General features: G+C 34.3%; 1 protein-coding gene across 2 annotated transcripts in view; it reads left to right on the top strand.

The window, feature by feature from the left end:
• Positions 1-19,635, top strand: part of AFF3 (ALF transcription elongation factor 3) — a 658,463-nt gene that overhangs the window by 607,546 nt on the left and 31,282 nt on the right. For both annotated transcript variants that reach the window (XM_051984722.1, XM_051984720.1), the window contains exons 13-15: positions 3,906-4,107; positions 5,997-6,124; positions 15,541-15,604. In XM_051984722.1, coding sequence (XP_051840682.1) covers positions 3,906-4,107; positions 5,997-6,124; positions 15,541-15,604 — 394 coding nt within the window. The remainder of the gene's footprint in view (positions 1-3,905; positions 4,108-5,996; positions 6,125-15,540; positions 15,605-19,635) is intronic.

The raw sequence follows: 19,635 nt of genomic DNA, 5'->3' as shown, positions 1-19,635 counted from the left end.
GTGAAGGTGGAAGCCAGGAATGGAATTATCAACCTCACTTGGTTTTATTTCTGAATATATGGAAGTGTTCTCAGGCTTCAGTTAGAATAGAGAGAAATGACCTGGGACTATAAAGGAAAACGTTGGCTTAAAGTTTGTTTAAATTTAGAAAGTATTTTGATTAATCCAAGACATGTAGAGAGAGGATAGATCAAAGGAGATTGCCTACAATGTTAACTTAATGAATTTGTGGGAGAATGTGAGGATAGAGCACCCTGGAAAGTTCAGAATAAGCAAAGCCTAGGTATGCATTGAACTCTTACCCTGCACACAAGAGGAGGAGCCCTAGGGGGCGCCATAGTGCACTGAGTGCTGACTCTGAAGTCGGAAACACGACTCTTGGGAATTTCAAATCTGGCCTTGGACACTGACTGGCTGTCTGATTTACACCACCTGCCTCAGTTTCCTCATCTGTAAAATGGGAGTAGCAGTGGCCCCAACCCTCAAAAGTTTTTGCGAGGTTAAAGTGAGATGATATGGATAAAGCATTTTGCAAACCTTAAAGCATTGTATAAATGTTTGCTACAGAACTATAGATAGGTCCTCGAACCACAGACATACACACTCATATGCATATAGTGTGATACCCCCAGAGGGAGCTGTGATTAGTGGCAGATTTTCTTTCATAGGCTTTATCTGAAGCTAATCTTTTCTGGGATTCTCCTACTTGTTTTGAGTATTAAGAAGGGAGAAATATCAGGTTATAGAAAAAATAGGCTATGGAGTCAGGGACCTGGGTTCTAATGTGACCTCAGTCACTTCTTACCTATAAAACTTTAACTTTCCTGGAATTCATTTTCCCCCTATACAATGAGAGAGGTTAGTAGATGTACTTTGAGGTCCCTTCCAGGCTGGAATTATGAGCCCCTCAAGTCAGGATTAGTCACTTGCATTGCAAGGCACAGAAATCTATACTCTCACAGGCGGCTTAAGGTACAGGGTACATATGAGTTTCCTGAAGTAGATAGCGCATGAGTTCTTGTCTACAGAAATGAAACTTTCCTTCTTTCTTTGGATGGGGGTGGCCTTCATCCTGAGAGTAGTGTTCTAGGGATGTTTCAGATTGTGTATAACAGGTACAATAGAGGTTCCTGCCCACTTAAAAACACCAAAACTTGGGATGCTTTTCTGTACTAGTATTAAAAGATTCTTTGATCTCCCTATGTGTAGAATTTTTTAAGGGAGATTAATGTTCATCACAACACACAAAAATGTAAACTGAAAGGTTAGGAAAAGATGAAAAGTTGTCTTAAACCTTGAAACTGGAGTAAGCTTACACATACGTGCATATACACATTATATACACACACACACATACATACACACACACTCTTTCACACACTCTCACACTGTTTCTCTCTCTGTGTCTGTCTTTCTCTCCCTCTCCTCCATAAAGCTTTTTTCAGGAAGAAGACTGAAATTTCTAGATAGGGCTGAGAATTGAGCATACTAGACTTGTCCTCATATCAGCATATATTTAGCTCGTGCCATCCCAAGTGAATGTTTCTTGGACCCTATTTCCTTGACTATAACTCAAGAGGAAATTGCAGTAATGGCTATTTTTTGAAAGTGGTTATCATCAGGGGAATCCTTTTCCAAATCTGTAGAAGCCTGCTTAGCTTAAGTACTTCCATTTTGAAAACTGTCCTTCATTAAGCTTGAAACAGTCTCGGTAGTTAACATTTATATAGCACTTTAAAGTTTGCAAAGCATTTTGCATATATCATCTTATTTGATCTTCACAATAACTCTGATAGATGAGTTATTATTATTATCTCTATTTTACAGGTAAGGGAACTGAGGCAGATAGATTAAGTGATTTGCCCAGGAACAAATAGCTAGTGTCTGAAGCTGAATTAATACTTAACTTATAAGTCCAGCATTCTATCTAATATGCTATCTAGTTCCCTCAAGCTAAGTAACTCATTGACCTTTAAGTGCCTATGATTACAAAAACATGCTCTTTCCCTCTTCCCTTACTTCATCAACTATTACCTCAAAAAATCTGAAACACAATTATTATAATTCTGATGCTGATTGTTCCCACATAGGATATTTCTGTTACTCTTTTTATTCACATGTAATAGTGTTCACAGGGTACTTTGAGGAACTTTGCAGAAACTATTTCCCAAAATGATCAATTGATCTAATTATTTATCAGTCTCACCTGCCTTTATTTCATGGCAGGATATACAAAGTAAACCCTATCCTCTTACTCTACTTCAAAACGGATATCCAAATGTCCTTGAAATTGTAGAATTAGTTTCAGTCAACTCCCTAAATATGAAAAGTATCCTCACCTTCCCTACAACTGCCTTCCTCTTCCCCAGTTGCTTGGATTAGGAGAGAGATAGACGTTCCTGAGGATAGTAGGCAGGTGGGCCAGTAGGTTCTGCTAGACTTTCAGACTGAAATAATCCATTATAATTTGTAGAATGTCATAGAATCTATGTTCATGATTTATTTTGGGTTTTACTTTCCCAGATGTGGCTTCAAGATAAAATACAGTTTTACTCTTTCTTAAGGTTCCTTCTGGGATTATAGAACTCTTACTGCTAACTAATTCTGGAGACTAAGCCATATCTAGAGATATCAACCCAAAGAGTGTGGAGTCCTAGGCTAGAAATCTAGCATTACCTGTTCTCCCCCAGCTGCTAAGAGTGAGCATATTTCTCCTCTTTCCCTCATCCAAGCAGTTGCAGTTAGGGAGGTCATTATAAGGAAGATGTTACTTCCAACATTAAGGAAGGTGGTTTGAAACTTGAAAAAAGTCTCTTCAGAGTTCCAAAGATAATTTTGGAAATTTGCTCTAAAATTAAAGTTGTAAGCCAGATTTTCTTTTGACTTATGTCATCTTAAGATAACCACTTTTTGAAGCAGCCATTCGTAATTAACTGGAAATTCTCCCATACTAGCCTTAGAATTTCCTTAACTGTGTAATCTGTTGTTTGTCCCCATCAAGCCAGCTATAGCCTAGACATTGTGTATTGCTACCTGTGATTTATATACTAAATTTCAAAATTTTGAGATGTTATAAAATGTATATACAATAGAACTTTTCATCTTACCAGAAATATTATGATAAATATAAATGTTACTTTGAGTTATAATCAACAATTCTTTATAAATCTGAAGTACTACTATTATTCCTGTTAATTTTTATTAGCATGATAAAGCACATTTTATGAGGCAGTGAGGAAGAATATCTTTTGTCTTTAGAGTAAGCTAAGCACAAGTAATAGAGTGGTTTTTATAGGCTGAACAAAGAGCTAGAAGACAGAAGTTCTGGCTTCTAATCATATCTGTTCCCTTACTGGATTTTGATTCAATAGATGCCTAGATAAGCCATAGACTAAGTGACTGGGAGTGGTAGCTTTATATCTCACAGAGTACTTTGGAACTCAGCTTACCTAATTTTTAAATGAGAACTTTGTCATAATATTTGATAAAACTAATTTTTTAAATCAACCTGGAATAAGATATTTTAATATTATGATTACTCTGCTTACTATTCATGGTTTGTGCATAAAGAAGAAAGATAAGTATTTATAAATTATTTTGAAGTCCTCAGATGAAAAGTGCCTAGATAGTATTATCACTGTTGTTATTATCATTATTGGAAAGATATGGACTTTCAGGCTAATTGTAGGTTTGCCATTTACCCTCAATGGCAGAGGAAACCACGATCTGAATTGGCAAATGAACTTTTGGTCCTAATACCATAAAGTCGTTTCCAGGAATAATAATTCCTACTAAACTTCTCTCTGCCAGCAGGTCTTAAATTGGAGGTTTTGGTAATATATAAAACATTTACCTTCTTCAGTGCCGGCTTTGTGACATTCCATTACTGTAATTTCCTTTTCCAGCTTGGCAATACCAATAAATAAAAATGAGAAAATGCTTCGGTCACCCATTTCACCCCTCTCAGATGTGTCAAAACACAAATACTCCAATGATGATTTAACTTCTTCCAGTAGACCTAATGGCAGCAGTCTGTTCACTTCCATCTCCTCCAGCAAAAAGCATAAGACGGAGAATCAGTTGCAGCCCCATGCTGGAGACCTTGCTGTAAGTTTTTATGTTGTCATTTCCTAATTAAAACATTCACATGCAAACCTAGAATTTCTCCCTCTCCCACACACCTTCCCACCCTTCCCCAATCTGTCCTTACTGCCAACAAAACATTAAAAAGCTAACTTTCTGCTTTACAAGAGATCCAAAATAAAAGTGTTGCCTCTCAGCTCTCCCAATTGGGAGTTATAAGGGGCACAGGAAGATGAAAAAATAAAAACTATTTATAAGCCTCTTTTGCTCTTTAAAAAAATTTCCTATAGCTTTTAGTTTCAGTTCTCAAAAGAAAAAAACAAATAATGCATCTTTTGCTAATGACGTAAAATAGCAGGTTGGAAACAAGTCTTTGCTAAGAAAGTTCCCCTGGGGTGAGATCACATAGGGCAGTAGTTGTCTTAGAAACCTGCTTGAAGCAGGCCAGGGCTTTCTCACCTACTCTCTTCAATCAGTGTGGCCCACAGAAAAGCAGTGCTACCACAGCACCCTCTTTTGGTAGAGAGAGCCCTATTGGTGAATAGAATCCCTCAGAGAGAGCCAGTGGTTCTTCTCTATGGTACTGAGCAATAGCTTAACTTCAGGACACAATCCCCCAACACAGTTTTCACAGTCATTGCTTCTCTCGAAAATTGGCAGGAGTTCCAAATATGACAGAACGTAGGTAGCCCTTTATAAAGGGGTAATAATAAAGGATGAAAACAAGAAAGAAAAAGCAGTGGCCTGATAAATACATATATTGCTTCAATCAATACACATATTGATAAATAAAACGTTCTAGGAACTTAAAACTTATTGCCATGTCAGGAAACTTGGCTTTATAATCCTCATTTAGCAACTATACTGGCTGAACTTGAATCTCAGTCCAAGTTTTTTGAAAAAAAAAAACAAACTTGGGAGGAATATGAAATTAAGAAACTGTTGAAATAAAATTCAGGGGGAGAGGGAACCCATTTCACAGGACTTTAAGGAAGCCTTAAATTCACAAAAATTTTTAAAGAATTTTCAGGTAAATTTTTGCATCATCTACAGAAATAAATTTGCCTCCCCTTTCTTTGCCTATCCTTAATTACTCAAAACCATTTTTCTTAACTTCTTGTATTGGTAACATCTATAGCATTTTGTGAAAAAATGAGGGAAACTTTGAATATCTTTTCTTCGTTTCTGATGTTTATGCAGATTTTCCTCAGTACAAACAAATTGTAGCTTTCAGTTTAGAAAAATGTTTTTGATATTAGTAAGTAAAGGTCTTAGAGTTATAGTATCATAGATTTATATCTCAAAAATAGTTTTAGCATTCTACTTTTTATAGTCATTAATATAAATGAATACATTATTTAATTAAAATTTTTTCAGATTGTAGAGTCAAATTTTCTGGGTCACATAACCTTCCAATTTTTTACATGAAATAGGCCCATGTTTAAAGATATGATTCTGTATCTAAAAATCCTGCAAATTTTAGTTGCTTCAAAGGAAACAATTTGTATTCTAAGTGGAATACATTTATGTTATAATCCACTCTCCCTAAGGAAGGTACTTAATTTCTTTTTTTTTTTCTTCCACAAAGCAGCACTGCTCCATTTTTGTCATTTGAGGCAGGGGAGAGGAACATAAAAAAATAATAATAATAAAATAAAAAGAAACCTGTAGTAACTAAATCAGGCTTTTTTTTTTTTTTTTTTTGCATACCACCTTGAAATTCTAATCTTCCAAAAACATGAAAACTGATGAGATTGTGACCTAAAAAGACAAAATGGTCATAGGTATTCCTTGAAACAGAGCAAATTAAATTGTAATTTATGATACCAAAAAGAAAAATCTCTTTTAGCTTATGTTAATTTTTTACTTAGATGACTGATTTCTCAACTATCTTGGTATTGCTCATTATTTAGAAAACAGTGCACAACAGCTCAGAAAACAGTCTCTTCTATAATAAACCACGACCCCAAACGGAACCATGGTCACCATTATCCAATGGGCACAGAGACTGCAGAAGACAAAAACTCATCTTTGATGATATGTGAGTATGGGGTTTTTGTTGTTATGTTGAGAATAGATAATTAAGCACTTCACTACTGCCAGACACTGCGCACAACATCGAGAATACCCGTACAAGTAAACATGATGGTTCCTGTACTCAGTGAACTTAGATCCTGACAAGGAAAGATGGCACATGAAAGAGAGCTAGAAATGGAAAAAGTCAGAAGCATCATGCACACACTGTGAAGGAATGGAGTTAGTCAGAGAGGATCATAGAGATTTGATTTGGAACAAGATGAAGCAAAAGTTCACCTTTCAGAGCTTAACCTCTGAGGACTGCTAGAATTTTAGGTACTACTGAAAAAGATGAGGATGATGTTCAGAGTACAGGTGATGTGGTTTGGAATTTATGGCTACAAAATAAGATAGATCCCTGTTGAGACAAAATTTAGCTTACATATGTGGTCATTTTGTTTCAAAGTTATAACTTAACAATTTTAGTGTCCAAAGCAAGCAATACAAAACATTCCCCTAAGTTTATAATTCATGATCTGAAAATAATACAAGAAGTAATTAAGACTAATTTAGTTGAGCAGTAAGAGAAATTAATTATTACAGTGGCTTACAAATTGGTTTTATTAATATTTCCAGTGATCTCTTGGCTTTGTATTTTAACTAATTATTCTTTCCATTTAGATGCTAAGTTCCTCAGTTAGTTCTAAAAGAGCACTAATGTATCCAGTTTTTGCTTAAATTTCAGTGCCCTGGAGCAAAGGCCTACTTGCCTCACTCTAATCTTAACTAGTTTCTCCTAACTTATGATGTGGTCAATTTCTATCATGTGGCTTAGTGAATTAAGCACTTAATCATAAAGTAAATTGAGTCTTTGGTTCTAAATCCCTTAAAAAAAAAAAAAAAAAAAAACTTACTCCTAGTAGAAGTATATACCTTCTTCATTTCAAACCATAACTACATAGGTCAACTGAATTCATGGAATAGTTGGGGTTGTTTTGTTCAAGAATATTTGATCAAGATATGACACATCTGTATAGTAGCAATAATAGATTTCTCAGCACCTGAATATTGGACTTGGGGTAGTTTTATATTACTATAGTAGTGCTTATTTTTAAAAATTTCATCCAGCAGAAAATAGGAGTGATTGACTAATGAAAGCCCTACCTTTCCTCCCAACACCATACCTTACAGATGGTATAGATGGTATTTGAAGTGGAGGGAATTGGGATGATTTCAGCAAAAATGCTCTCTTTATGCTTGCCCCAACCAAAATTTACCATAGCCATCTTCAATTCTCTGCTGATCTATTTCAGCTATCCAGGAAAGAGAATATAAAAAGCAGAAGAGAAAGAGTAAAAGTATCATTCTGAGAGGCCTTTGAGCCTATTGAATCAGGTGGTCAAAAAAAGTGGCAGAATAGCAATCTATTAATCTCTTCCTACACTCCCCTTCTTCCAGCACAGATCCTGAGTCCAAGTATTGTCAATAATTTTTAATCAGTAAGATTTAAATGATTTAAGGTTTTGTGAAGATAGTAGACTTTTTAACTGAACTTTGGAAGATTTTAGGAGCTAATAAAGAGTAAGGGAAATTTTAAATTAAAAGTTAAATATTTTTAAATTGAATTAGTTTCAGATAAACTAGACGAGACAAAGTTGGCCCATAGGAGAGGGTGTGGTATTGTTTTCTCCTCTTGCTCCTGATGCAGCAAATCCTTTTCTCTCTCACTTCCCTATATACTCTTTCTGGCTCCATACCAACTTATCTCTTTTCCTTAATCATCTCCAAGGGCTCCCATAAAACTGAGAGGAGTGTTAATGAAACCCTTGGGAAGTGTGTTAGCATTCTATGCTTTAAGGAAGGAGAGAATTGTTAGGTCCCAGTATTAATAAGAAAGGCATTATCAATCTTGTACACAAAACTTGAACCATTAGGGAGAAAAAAGAATATAGGGCAGACTTCTATTTAAGGACAGTGGAGAAACTTACATTGAGAATGGAGAAACATAGTGATTCTTCTTTCTAAGCTTCAAAATGAAGTGTGGCCAAACAGAAGTTGGACTAGAAATTGTTTCAGTGTTTTGCTCCAAGTTTATCACTCCTGGAAGCTTGATCTTGGGTTTCATTTCGTGCTTCTTGTGTTTCCATTTCTTCATCATGGTTTTTTGTCAGCTCATTGTGTTTTGTCAAGTACAGAATCATTCACATGCTAAGGTAGTTCAACTTTAAAAACTGTAGATAAATCTGAGTGCTGGATATAGAGAATATATTAAGTATATGTTGGAAACTAAAATGCAGAAATATGTCGAAAATGTGTATAAATGAAGACTGAGTCAGAAGCAGCAACAATAAAATAATTTTGCCTCAACCTGCTGCTCTTGGACTACTTATAAGAAGAAATGTTTTCCTTCTGCTATTCCTGGAACTAATACAACTTTGCCACTGTCTGTATCAACTAAGAGACTTTTATCACTTGTTCTTCCCATTAGCAATACATATGATTTCTCTGGCAGGCATCTACTGTAAAACTGCCTCCTTTTTTATGGAGATAGAAACAATAAAAAAATTTTAAAACCTCTTACACATATACGACATGGATAGATTACATGTTCCAATTGCCATGTGCCCCATAGTTATTTGAAATCCATAAAAATGAGATAAATGTGCAACTCAAAAAAAAAAAAAAAAAAAAAAAGAACTTCTCTTGCTTGAAAGTCAGGAAGATCCTGTAAGATTTAAGAGCAAAAGTGCTGCCTTTTCTTTTTAGCTATTAATAATGACATTGTATACTTTAAAAACAGATTTTGTTCCTGGATCTATTATATACACAAAAGTATGAAAAATTTAAAAGGACTTGGGACTGGGCTTCTGTAATTCTGAACTCAGCTTGAAAATAAAATTACTTGATCAGGAATCGGGCATATAATCTAAGTTCATTATTACACATGGTAATTGGGCTTCTCTACCCTTGATCCTCAAACTTTCCACAGATCAAGCAACAGTCTGAATGAATGATTTCATCTCCTTTTCCTCAACTTTTTACCTAATTGTTCAGTTGATAGATTGGATCTCATCTCCGTTTCTTCCCTGTTTTGACCTTCCTTTGACATAGGTGCTAATAAACAGTGAATTGACCAGAGGAAGGTATCAGAAAAAAGGAAGAGAAGAAGCAAAGGGCTGGCTTAATTCAAAACTGGATAATTAGCATATGAAAGTTGCAAGTTGTCTAAAACCCAATATGAGCACTTATACCAAGCCTATAGATAACAGGTGCTATAGTGACAATTATTTTCTTATCTTCATTGGGCTGCCATTTTAAAAATGAAAGTTTTATTAAGAATAATAGAAATATTAATTGATGAGAAATAATCAAGGTTCCCTGAGATATTTTTCTAGCATTTTCCTCCTTCTTCTTCTATTGAATGTAAGGAACCAGCAATAATAGAAGTTTAAATTTGGAGACTTTGAGACTGAGTTTCAAAAAGAGCCCCTTATTCTTTGTCAGTTATTAATGTCTTTAATGTCTCAATTGGGCAATTTTTATACCTTCATGATTCAGAAGTTGTACATGTGGCAGGCAGAACCAGATTGAGCAAACACTTTGGGGAAAAATGTTATCCGGGTCAGTTTGTTCTTCACAAGTTACAAACCCAAAGTGTCAGGCCGACTTGTGCTTTTCTTCAGCACTTTGTATCTTCACCAATTGGCAGCCAAAACTCTAAGGTGACTCTGGTGTAATAACAAACTTAGTAAGAATTCAGTAAAAAAAAAAAAAAAATCAAGTTAACTAGTGACAGTGTTTGGTTCCTATCGATCCCCATTCACTGTTGGATCTCATTAATCCCCAAAAGCCAGGAGCTATAATAAATCTAGGATTGTAATTATTGACAGGAGAATTAGTGGGCTGAAGAGAGAAATACCACATGGCAGAGGCTTTAGATACAGAAGTCCTGAACAGATCTAAGAGGCAAAATCACTTGGCCGGAAAACCATCTAGTTCCAGCCAGCCATATTGCCACTGTTGGGAAGACAGTAGTCCCCAAATGCCAGGTCTGCCTGCTGCTACTCCTAAAGAATGTGCTGTCTTGTGCCCATATTTCACATTAGTCAGTCATGAAAGCTGCGTGCAGCCAAGCCACCAAATATCCCATCTGTTCCAATCGAACTGCTAATATGTAGTGAAGCTACCTAAACTTCACAATCTTAAGAGAAGGTTCCCCTCAAAAAATCACTTTTAGAAGGCCTCAGCATATCAAATGTAGGTGTGAAGAAGCAAGAGGGACCAGATGTTTCAGATGTAACCTTGGTCAACAGTGTGCTCATAAGAGTGTTGTGGTTTTGTGAAATGGGAGAGATCTCTTTGCCCTTCAGAGAATAGCTAAATATCTCTCCCAGCATGACTTGGCTACCAGACACCATCTGAGTTTCCCTAAGCTACATCTTCCTGAGTTTGTTGTGGTCATCTTTTACCCAAAGAGCACTTCCTTTTCTCAAAACAGTTGGTGATTTCAAACAGTAAAATTATAGAATCATTGACTTAGAATTAGGAGGGACCTTAGAAATGATCAAAGCCCAGGTTTCTTAATCTTTGTGTGTGTCAGGAACCCTTTTAGCATCATGGCATCAAGCCTCAAGAATCTTTTTTGTTTTTAAATGCATATAATAAACTACATAGAGTTAGGAAGGAAATCAGTTATCAAAATACTTTAAAAACAAGTTCAGAAGCCCTAAGTTAAGAAACTCCTTATCTAATCCAGCCTCTTGCTTTTATAGATTTAAAAACAAAAACAAAAAAATTGATGGTCATAAAGGTCAGATCCCATGTTTAAAGTTAAAGAAATATAACAAAGCCAAGATTTTAGATTTTAGCTTCAAACCTATTTACTGCTCATGTTTGAATTTACCCTATCTTCTCATAAGCTTTTACTAGGACTTTGTTAATCTAAATATAGAACTCATGTATATTTTAATCTAGGAGAGCCTTATCTTCTCGTTGAATACATTTCATAGTCCATTATCTTTCAACCGAAAGAAATGATGATAAACAATAATAGTTAACATTTGTATATAAGCTTTAAGATTCAGGACATCATTTGATCTTCATAACAATTCTGTGAGTAGATGCTATTACTGCCCCCATTTTACAGGTAAGAAAGCTTGAGGCCAAATTTGTCCAAAGTAACACAAAGTTTTCAGCAGTATTGGAACTCGAATCTTGAATCTAGCTCTTCCACCTAGCCAATTTTTTTTTTTTTTTAAAGAATTTGAGAGTTTCTATCACCTCTCATAAAAATAAGAATTTTCTGGTATTTTTAAGTTCTACATCCAGAGAAAAATAATCAGCAAATTGGTAATATCCTACTTAGAAAGTTGCTTTGATTGAATGGCAAAATTTTGCCAGTTTTAGCTTGTGCATCCTGCAAAACATGTGCATGTTGGCCACAAGACATGCAGTTGTCTGCAGGGGCATATGGCCTGTAAGAAACACAATGAATAATCACCAGAGCTGCGCTGCTGGGAAGCAAGCTTTCAGGGACTTTGCAGCCCAAGCCAACATCAAGGTCATAGAAACAAAAGTTGTATTGGTATCCTTGCTGGCTGAATGCATTCCAGCCTTTAATCGTGAATGACCCATATACTTATCATACAGAACAAGGGCTAGCACTTGATGCTAGCAGACTTTTTCTCTCAAGCATCAATTTTCTTAGAATGGGATTTGTGAGACATGAGCTTATGTATTAAAGATAATTATTACACCTAGAACCTGATTCAGGCCTCTGGGCACAGCAGAACATTGGGACTTTATCAACCAATAAAATAACAATTTGATTGAAGACCAAACAATTAATTCATTTTAATGTTGTACTCCATTTGCCTTATTTGGTTCTCAGAATCCCCTGAGAAAATTATCCAGATTTCTTCCTTGCTGGGGAACCTGTTTGTTCAAACACATTGAGCTCATCACTGCCAGTTTTCACAAAACACTATGGCTATGCCTGGGGGCGGCATTTAACATAGGTAGGAATTATAGAAAGAAGTCTGCCAGCCGCTCAGTGGGAGACCATTCAGCTCTGTCTCAGCCATAAGAAAGAATAGAAAGCTGAGTTGCTTTAATACTCAAGTGCCAGAAGAAATATTGGGGGTGACTAAAAACCATGCTGCTTTTTAGAACCAAGGTCATATGTTGGGGGGAGGGAAAGAGAAAAAGAAAAGAAAACATTACATTTGAACCAAGTCCTCAAGCTGCTATTGTTGCATTGAGTTCTTGGACAAAAAGGTTTAGATGACTAAGCTTTGGCTTTTATAGTGCTTTGGAAATCCCAGCTTAGAAGAACACAAAATGTGTACTTGACTACATTTATGTTTAATTGAACTTATATTAGGTTTGTTAATGTATCACCATAAAATAGTATCACTGTAAGAAAAAATGTAAAAAGGATATATTATATAAATGAAATAGAAAACTCTTTAGGTTTACCATATAAAAGATGAAAAATCTGAATGCAGAGAAAATTAAATTTTATGTTACCTATGCCATATTATATTCAGTAACTGCCACAGTAGTGACTTAAAATGAAACTGATTATTTTCTTACAAATCCTGGCTTATTGCTATCTGAACTTTTAAATCATTTTATAAAGAACTGTTTCTCCAATCTAGATGAATTCACCCAGGTTTTATAGTTAACCTGATACTGAATCAGAAATCCCCTAAAATGGGAAAATAGACAAATGGTCAGGCTCAGTTCTTACATGGCTTATATGATGTGCTGTTCTTCAGACACAAGAATGATGGTATTGCCTCTGGTATACCCATTACTGTATCTTTTAAAGAACATCTTTCATCTGCTGTTCTTAACCCATTTTTGCAGCACACATTTGGCCTTTATTTTTCCAGAATGTCTTGGAATTAACAAAAAAATTTATTTGTAATATTACCTTGTATTGTAACTTTCAATATTTGGACAGTCATATTAGGCTTAAAGATACATTTCCACATATTAAAACACTGAATTTGGCATAATTTTAGACAACTATTATCAGTAAGGAAGAGATTATCACAGGAAAAAAGTTGGTTTAAAAAAATAAGATTTCAGAAACAATACAGAAGATGGTTCTGTAAAAAACAAAAAAAACAACAACAATCCTTTAATGAAAATGGATTACGTTTAAAATTACATTCTATTCATGACAAGTATTTCAGAAGGAGGTAAGAGAAACATGATTAACCTCACACTGGAAAGTGGAACAAATAATGAAATAGAGAATTTTTCCTCTATTTTTTGAAGTTGCCATGGAGACCTTCTCTGGCTCATTGGCCAGGATGCTGATCCTCTCCCAAAGCTACCATAGCTGTGTTAGCTCATCAGAAATTCAATTCAACAAGTATTTATTTATTCAGTGCCTACACATCTCTAAAACGCTACCAGGGCACCAAAGGAGAATATCTCTCCCCTCCAGGGGTTTTTAATCTTTTTTGTGAGAAACCGTTTTAAAAAGTATAATCAAGGGCCAGAATGTGTGCAGTTTTGATTTGATCAGTGATATCAAACAAGTTGGGGCCACTAATCCATATATGAGGATTCCTGAAACCATATAGTGATTTAGAAAACCACAAAGTGACATTATCTGCATTTTTTTTGGTTAAATATTTTCCATTACATATGAATCCGCTTCTTGAGGTACAAGACCTTGGAGCCCTAGGCCTTGTATTTGATACCTCTGGTATATATATTGTTAGGAGAAGTTGAAAAGGGAAAAGATCAGTGTGGCCAGATTAACAGGTAAAATTGTAATGGAGTTTGAAATAAAATTCATAATATGAATGGGTTTCTAATAGCATGGGACAGTAAAAAAGACATGGATTCTGGAGTAAAGCAAACCTGGGTTTGTAGAGGGGAAGAGTCAAAAAGGACTATAAACCTGGCAACTAAAGAAATAGTGTCACAAAGAGTGGGAGCTTCAGGAGGGAAATGATGAGCCAAAAATGATAAGTTTAATTTTAACTATTTCAAAAGATCATGCAATTTTCAACTCTGAAGATCTTACTCTTCTTATTCCTAGTATACATTACCAAAAAAGGAAAGAATATGGGAGTTTGGGGGAAAGGTACATTAGTATTAAGTGGCAGAAGTAATACTCCTGTGACCTTCAGGTATGAAAATAAGCTAAGGTATGCATTCTTCCTTGAAATCATTTATAGTTTCAAACAAGCATTTTTCTACTAAGCCGAGCAGTTTCTTATTAATGTCACTACTTAACACACACTGAAATGAAATACTTTGTCCACAGCATTTGATTCATATTAGATAGTCACTAATGGATGGGAGTATACTTAAATAAGAAAAGCCACAAGTCACTCCATTATGCAAAAATTTGCTAATTGTGTCTGTTGTAGGAAGGGAGGGAAATGTATGTAGGTTTATGAATGATATGAAATGATATGTTTATGAAGATAGATACAGATATAGATTTACATATTATATAAACACATATACGTACATAATCGCATTACAATACAACAAACATTGGCTCTAGGGACATGAAGATAAAATGAAAAATGCCCTCTCCCTTCAAAGAGCTTACATTTATCTAAGTAGATAAAGCATATTAATAGATAAGCATATACATGATTAAACAAGGGGAAAAGTTTTAACTGATTAGATTAAACTTTTAAAAAAATATTCCAATAATGATTGTTTATTAAATCGAGAGATAGTTGACTCCAGGCAACTCTGTAAAATCAGATTGGGACTGGGACATATTATCTTTAGATATAGCCAATTGATTCCCAGCAGAGCCTATGTTGGCCAAGGTTATTGCTTTTAATAATGCATGTCTGCTGTTAATATTTACTAGCTAGCTAATCAGAACTCTAGAGAATACATGCCATGTTTGCATTGTTACAGGGTAGACATCATTTTACAATTAACTTCATTACAAGTGGAATATAATCACAGAACATTAGCTCATTTCATTTTTATATGATGTTCCAAAATAATTGTATGTACACAAATGTAGTTTATATTGAAGAGGTAAAGGAAAGCACATGTTTTCATTTGGATATGTAAATAAATGGATTTGCCCATCCACATGCACACAACTATTGTAAGGCATCTTTACAGCTTTTAAATTTAAAAAAGTATCATTCATGTTTAAATGCTGTGTGAAAACTTGTTTTCTTAGGTGTACTTTAAGACTGATTCACAAATCAGAATCAGTTATCTGGAGACTTTATTACATTATAGTAAATGCAGATTATCAGCCTATATTTGCTGCTTTAAATCACTAATTTAAAAGAATGAAAGTAACATACTATACTACAAAATAGGTAGCTTTTAATCTGTGCAGCAGATTTGTATGAAGGGAAAGAATATCTTTTTTTAAATCTTATACTTTATTATTTAAAATTAAAATAATGCAATATTATTATCTCTTTGTAGGCCACGCAGTGCAGATTATTTTATGCAAGAAGCAAAACGGATGAAACATAAAGCAGATGCAATGGTAAGGCTATTTTCTTTCCAGATAACGTTCTTCTGAATTATTTTTGTACTGAAACTTCATCATCAGTGCAATATAGCTAGGGTAATTATAAAATCTATTACAAGGATGGCTGGGTTTGTTAAATTAAGAAATGTTTATATAATCAAGTGCTCATAGCCCAATAAACTATGACTCCAGCCAATAATGTCTGACTGGGAGAGAGCCCTGGATAAATGGATATTTCACTTTGTTCCTAAGGCTTAATTAGTAACTACTGCCAGCAGAGCAATAGGTAGTAGAATTTTTTTTCCTTAAAGTTTTCAATCCAAGTTTGTGTTTTTCTGTATTGTTAGCCTTTGAGTTTATTATAAGGCAATAGGACTTAAAACTCTATGGGATCTTAAAGATTATCTAGTTCAAATTTCATTTTAGAGATGAGAAAACAACTCCAAAGAGGTTAAAAGACTTCTTCAAGCGATCACACAAAGAGTTGTAGTCACACCAAATTATTTTGTAAGAAAATGTTTGTGGTATTTACATTTATGTGCCCAAAGGAAAAACATACCAGAATTGATATAAATGGTGAAATTGCTATTTGAATCATAGCAGAATATCAGAAATCATCATCATTGACTTAAGCAAATAATTTTGTTGGTTTAACTGATATCTTGTAAAAAATTGCAGATTATTATTTAAGTTTTTTAAGCAAAGTTTATAAAGTTTATAGTGGCATTCTTATACATACATTCCCACCCTCTTAATTCATAGTTCTTCTTCCATCTTATTCAATAATATCAGTGTTGTTTTTTTCTTAGTAACTTCAGCTCTTGCTGCATTTAGGTAAGTTAGTAAAGCCAGAAGATACTCAGTTTAAAAGTTTTTTGTCATAAGAAAATTCACAGAGTAGAAATTGCCATAGTTTCAACAAAGGTGTTTCTAAAAATATATATATATATAGTATATTACAGAACTTTTGATATTTAAAGCCTTCATATTGCCACATCCTTGTCAGTTAACAAATATTTATTGAATATGAACAGAATGTAGAGCACTATACAGTGTAAGTATTGTGGGAAGAGGGCACAAAATAAAAGTTTTGATGTCTACCTAAAAAGAACTTAGACTAAGATGAGGTCTCATTAGATGTAAAAATAGATTGCCCAATAGAGAAGATGACAGAATTTTCAAGCTAGAAGGGACCGAGAGGTCATCCAGTCAAGAAAAGAACTTTGCTAAAACTTCCTAGTCACTATGACAGTATTCCAGACAATATAAAACAAAAAAGTGCCATACCAAATAATGGCCAACTGCAATGAATACTTTCATTCACCTGTGGTTGGCGGGAGAAATGCTGGCATAGTTTTGGACAGTGCCTGATAGAAAACCCTAGGGTAGGCAGATTTGCATGGACGGACCATTAGACCAGAAGAAAGGGGGTGTTTTATCCAGGAAGCCTCAGAATAGTCATGCTGTCCTTGCATAAGACTAGAGTGTTCCAGGGAGAAGACTCTGGAGAACAAAGTTCTTAAAAGGAAGATAGCTATCAGTCTGCATATTAGAGGGACTCTAATCAGCCTGAGAAGTAAGCCCCCCTTAGAAGCTTGGAGGTAATAACTAGAGGGACAGCCAAGAAGGCATTAGACTTAAGAGTCAGACCCGAGTTTAAATTTGGCTTCAGACATTTAATAGCTATGTGATCCTACTCTTTGTCACAGTTAACTCAGTTATAAAAAGGGAATAATAATAATATTTAGTTATATGGTAGTTATGAGGGAAAAAAAGTGAGAAAATATTGTAAGATGCTTTGCATAGTGGCCTGGAACATAGCAGGCACTTAAGAAATAACTTGTTAAAAAAAATTTACTAGTACTTTGTACATAGTTGATGCCAATAGAGGGAAACGATAGAACCTCAAATAAAAATAGAGGTTATACAGGAATCCACCTTCCCATCCATATGTTCAAGAACAGTTGAAACCAGGCTTTGACAAAATGTCATGATTCAAGAAGGAAGCCTTGAAATAAAAATAATTAGAATACATCAATAATAAGAAATTTTATGTATTTGGTGACATTCAAAACACAACCTAGAGAAAGAGTAACTCCATAACCACTGTGAGCAGAGCCTTAGATAAAGCTTTGAGTGTCCACAGGTCTATTAGAATTCTTGAAAGAGGTAAAACAAGAATTAAAAATAATAATAATAATAAAAGATAAAAATAAAAGAAGAGCTCTAGAAGAAATAATTGGAAGAATAAATAGCTTGATATATGAGTATAAGATCTTAACCCAAATAACTGGCTTCCTAAAAATTACAGTAGCCCACACACAACTAAATTACTCTATAAAGCAAGAAATATTAAAATAAAATAAAAAGACGGGGGAAATAGCCTAACAACTAATCTAGAAAAATGAGCAAACACAATATAAGAATCCTCAACCAGAAAAACATGATCCCTCTCCCCTTCCCTAAAAAATCAGTTTTATACCATAGTTACAAGAAATCATAAATGAAGATGGTCTAGAATTCTTAGAACAACAGGACAAAACAAATTTAAAAACAAATAATCACCATTCACATCCTAGAAGAAATTTTTAGAAAGAAACTCTCAGCCATGTTATAACCAAAATCCAGAATTTCTAGGTTAAAAGTGGAAAGAAAATTTTGAAACCAGAAAGAGCAAGCTTAGGTACCAAGGAATCACAGTCAGGATCACACAAGATTTAGCACCTAACACTTTAAAGAACAGAAGCTTGGATAAAAAAAATGTTACTCTAGAAGGGAAAAGATAAAGGTTTGCAACCAAGAATAATTCAGCAAAATTGAGTATAATCCCAGGGGGGAAGGGGAAGGTAAAAGGAATTACATCTCTCTAATTAAATAATTAAATGGATGAGACAAATAAAAGAAAGGAACTTTTAAACATTCCTATTAAATGAAGACCAGAGATGAATTCAGTCTTTGAAATGCAAACATAGAATCAAGAGAAACTTCCAAAGGCAAACATATTGGAACTGAAAGAGACTGTATGATGAAGTAGTTTTAAAAAAGAAGCAGCAATTGTCTCTTCTGAACTTTAATGTTTTTGGAATGGTCTTTGATGATCTACAGAAAAGATTAAAAAGGAAAAACGGAAAGAAAAAGTTATGTTATAGAAGGGAGGAACTTCTTATTTGCGTAATTGAAGTATATGAGGAAAAAAAAAACTTATGCAAATGTTGAGGAAAGCTTCAAGGAAGTAGAGAATCAAAAAAAAAAAATTAAGCATACATGTGTATGTACTTACATATATACACTCTAACACACTAAATTTAGTGTAGAAAAATTTATCAGACAACCAAGAAGCAAAAAGGGGACAAGAAGAAAGTCAGATTTAAGAGAGAGGATAAAGTAAAGGAAGGATTAATCATAAGTAAAATTCATCACTAGAATAAAGATAATAGAAGAATTCAAGGAAAAAAAAAAGACTAGTGAATCAACAAAAGAATCAGGGGATAGAATGGAGGGAAATATACAATTAAGCAATTGTGGTAAACATTGAGTAAACATATAAAACGAAAATTGATAGCAAAATGGGATAGAAAACAGAATTACAATAAAAGTTTCTTTCTTTATAAGAATCTGGACAAGGATTCACCTAGAATTAAACTAAGGGATTGGAGAAGAATTCATTGTACTTTAATTAGAATCAGAAAAGCAGAATTAGTAATTTAGATAATTTATATAAGTCAACAGGAAAAAAACCAGACACGAATAAAAGATGAAATGGGAAATTTTCTTTTTTGTCTAAAGATGATAAAGATAATGGATTAATACCAATATTTAACATATGTATGCTAAATATTTAAATGTTAATCAGTTTACAGGGAAAATTATAAATACTTTAGTTATGGGGGACATCCAAGTACCTTGGACAAATCGAGCAACCAAAAAAGAATCAAGAATCTAAGTAGGATTTTATAAAAGTCAGATGTGATAGCTCTCTGGTGATTATTGAATTAGAACAGAAAGGAAGTATGCACCTTTCTTATCTATGCATGGCACTTTTACAA

This window comes from Antechinus flavipes, chromosome 3, assembly GCF_016432865.1.
Source record: "Antechinus flavipes isolate AdamAnt ecotype Samford, QLD, Australia chromosome 3, AdamAnt_v2, whole genome shotgun sequence".
Taxonomy (NCBI): domain Eukaryota; kingdom Metazoa; phylum Chordata; class Mammalia; order Dasyuromorphia; family Dasyuridae; genus Antechinus; species Antechinus flavipes.
This window is presented reverse-complemented; position numbering and strand designations above follow the sequence as displayed.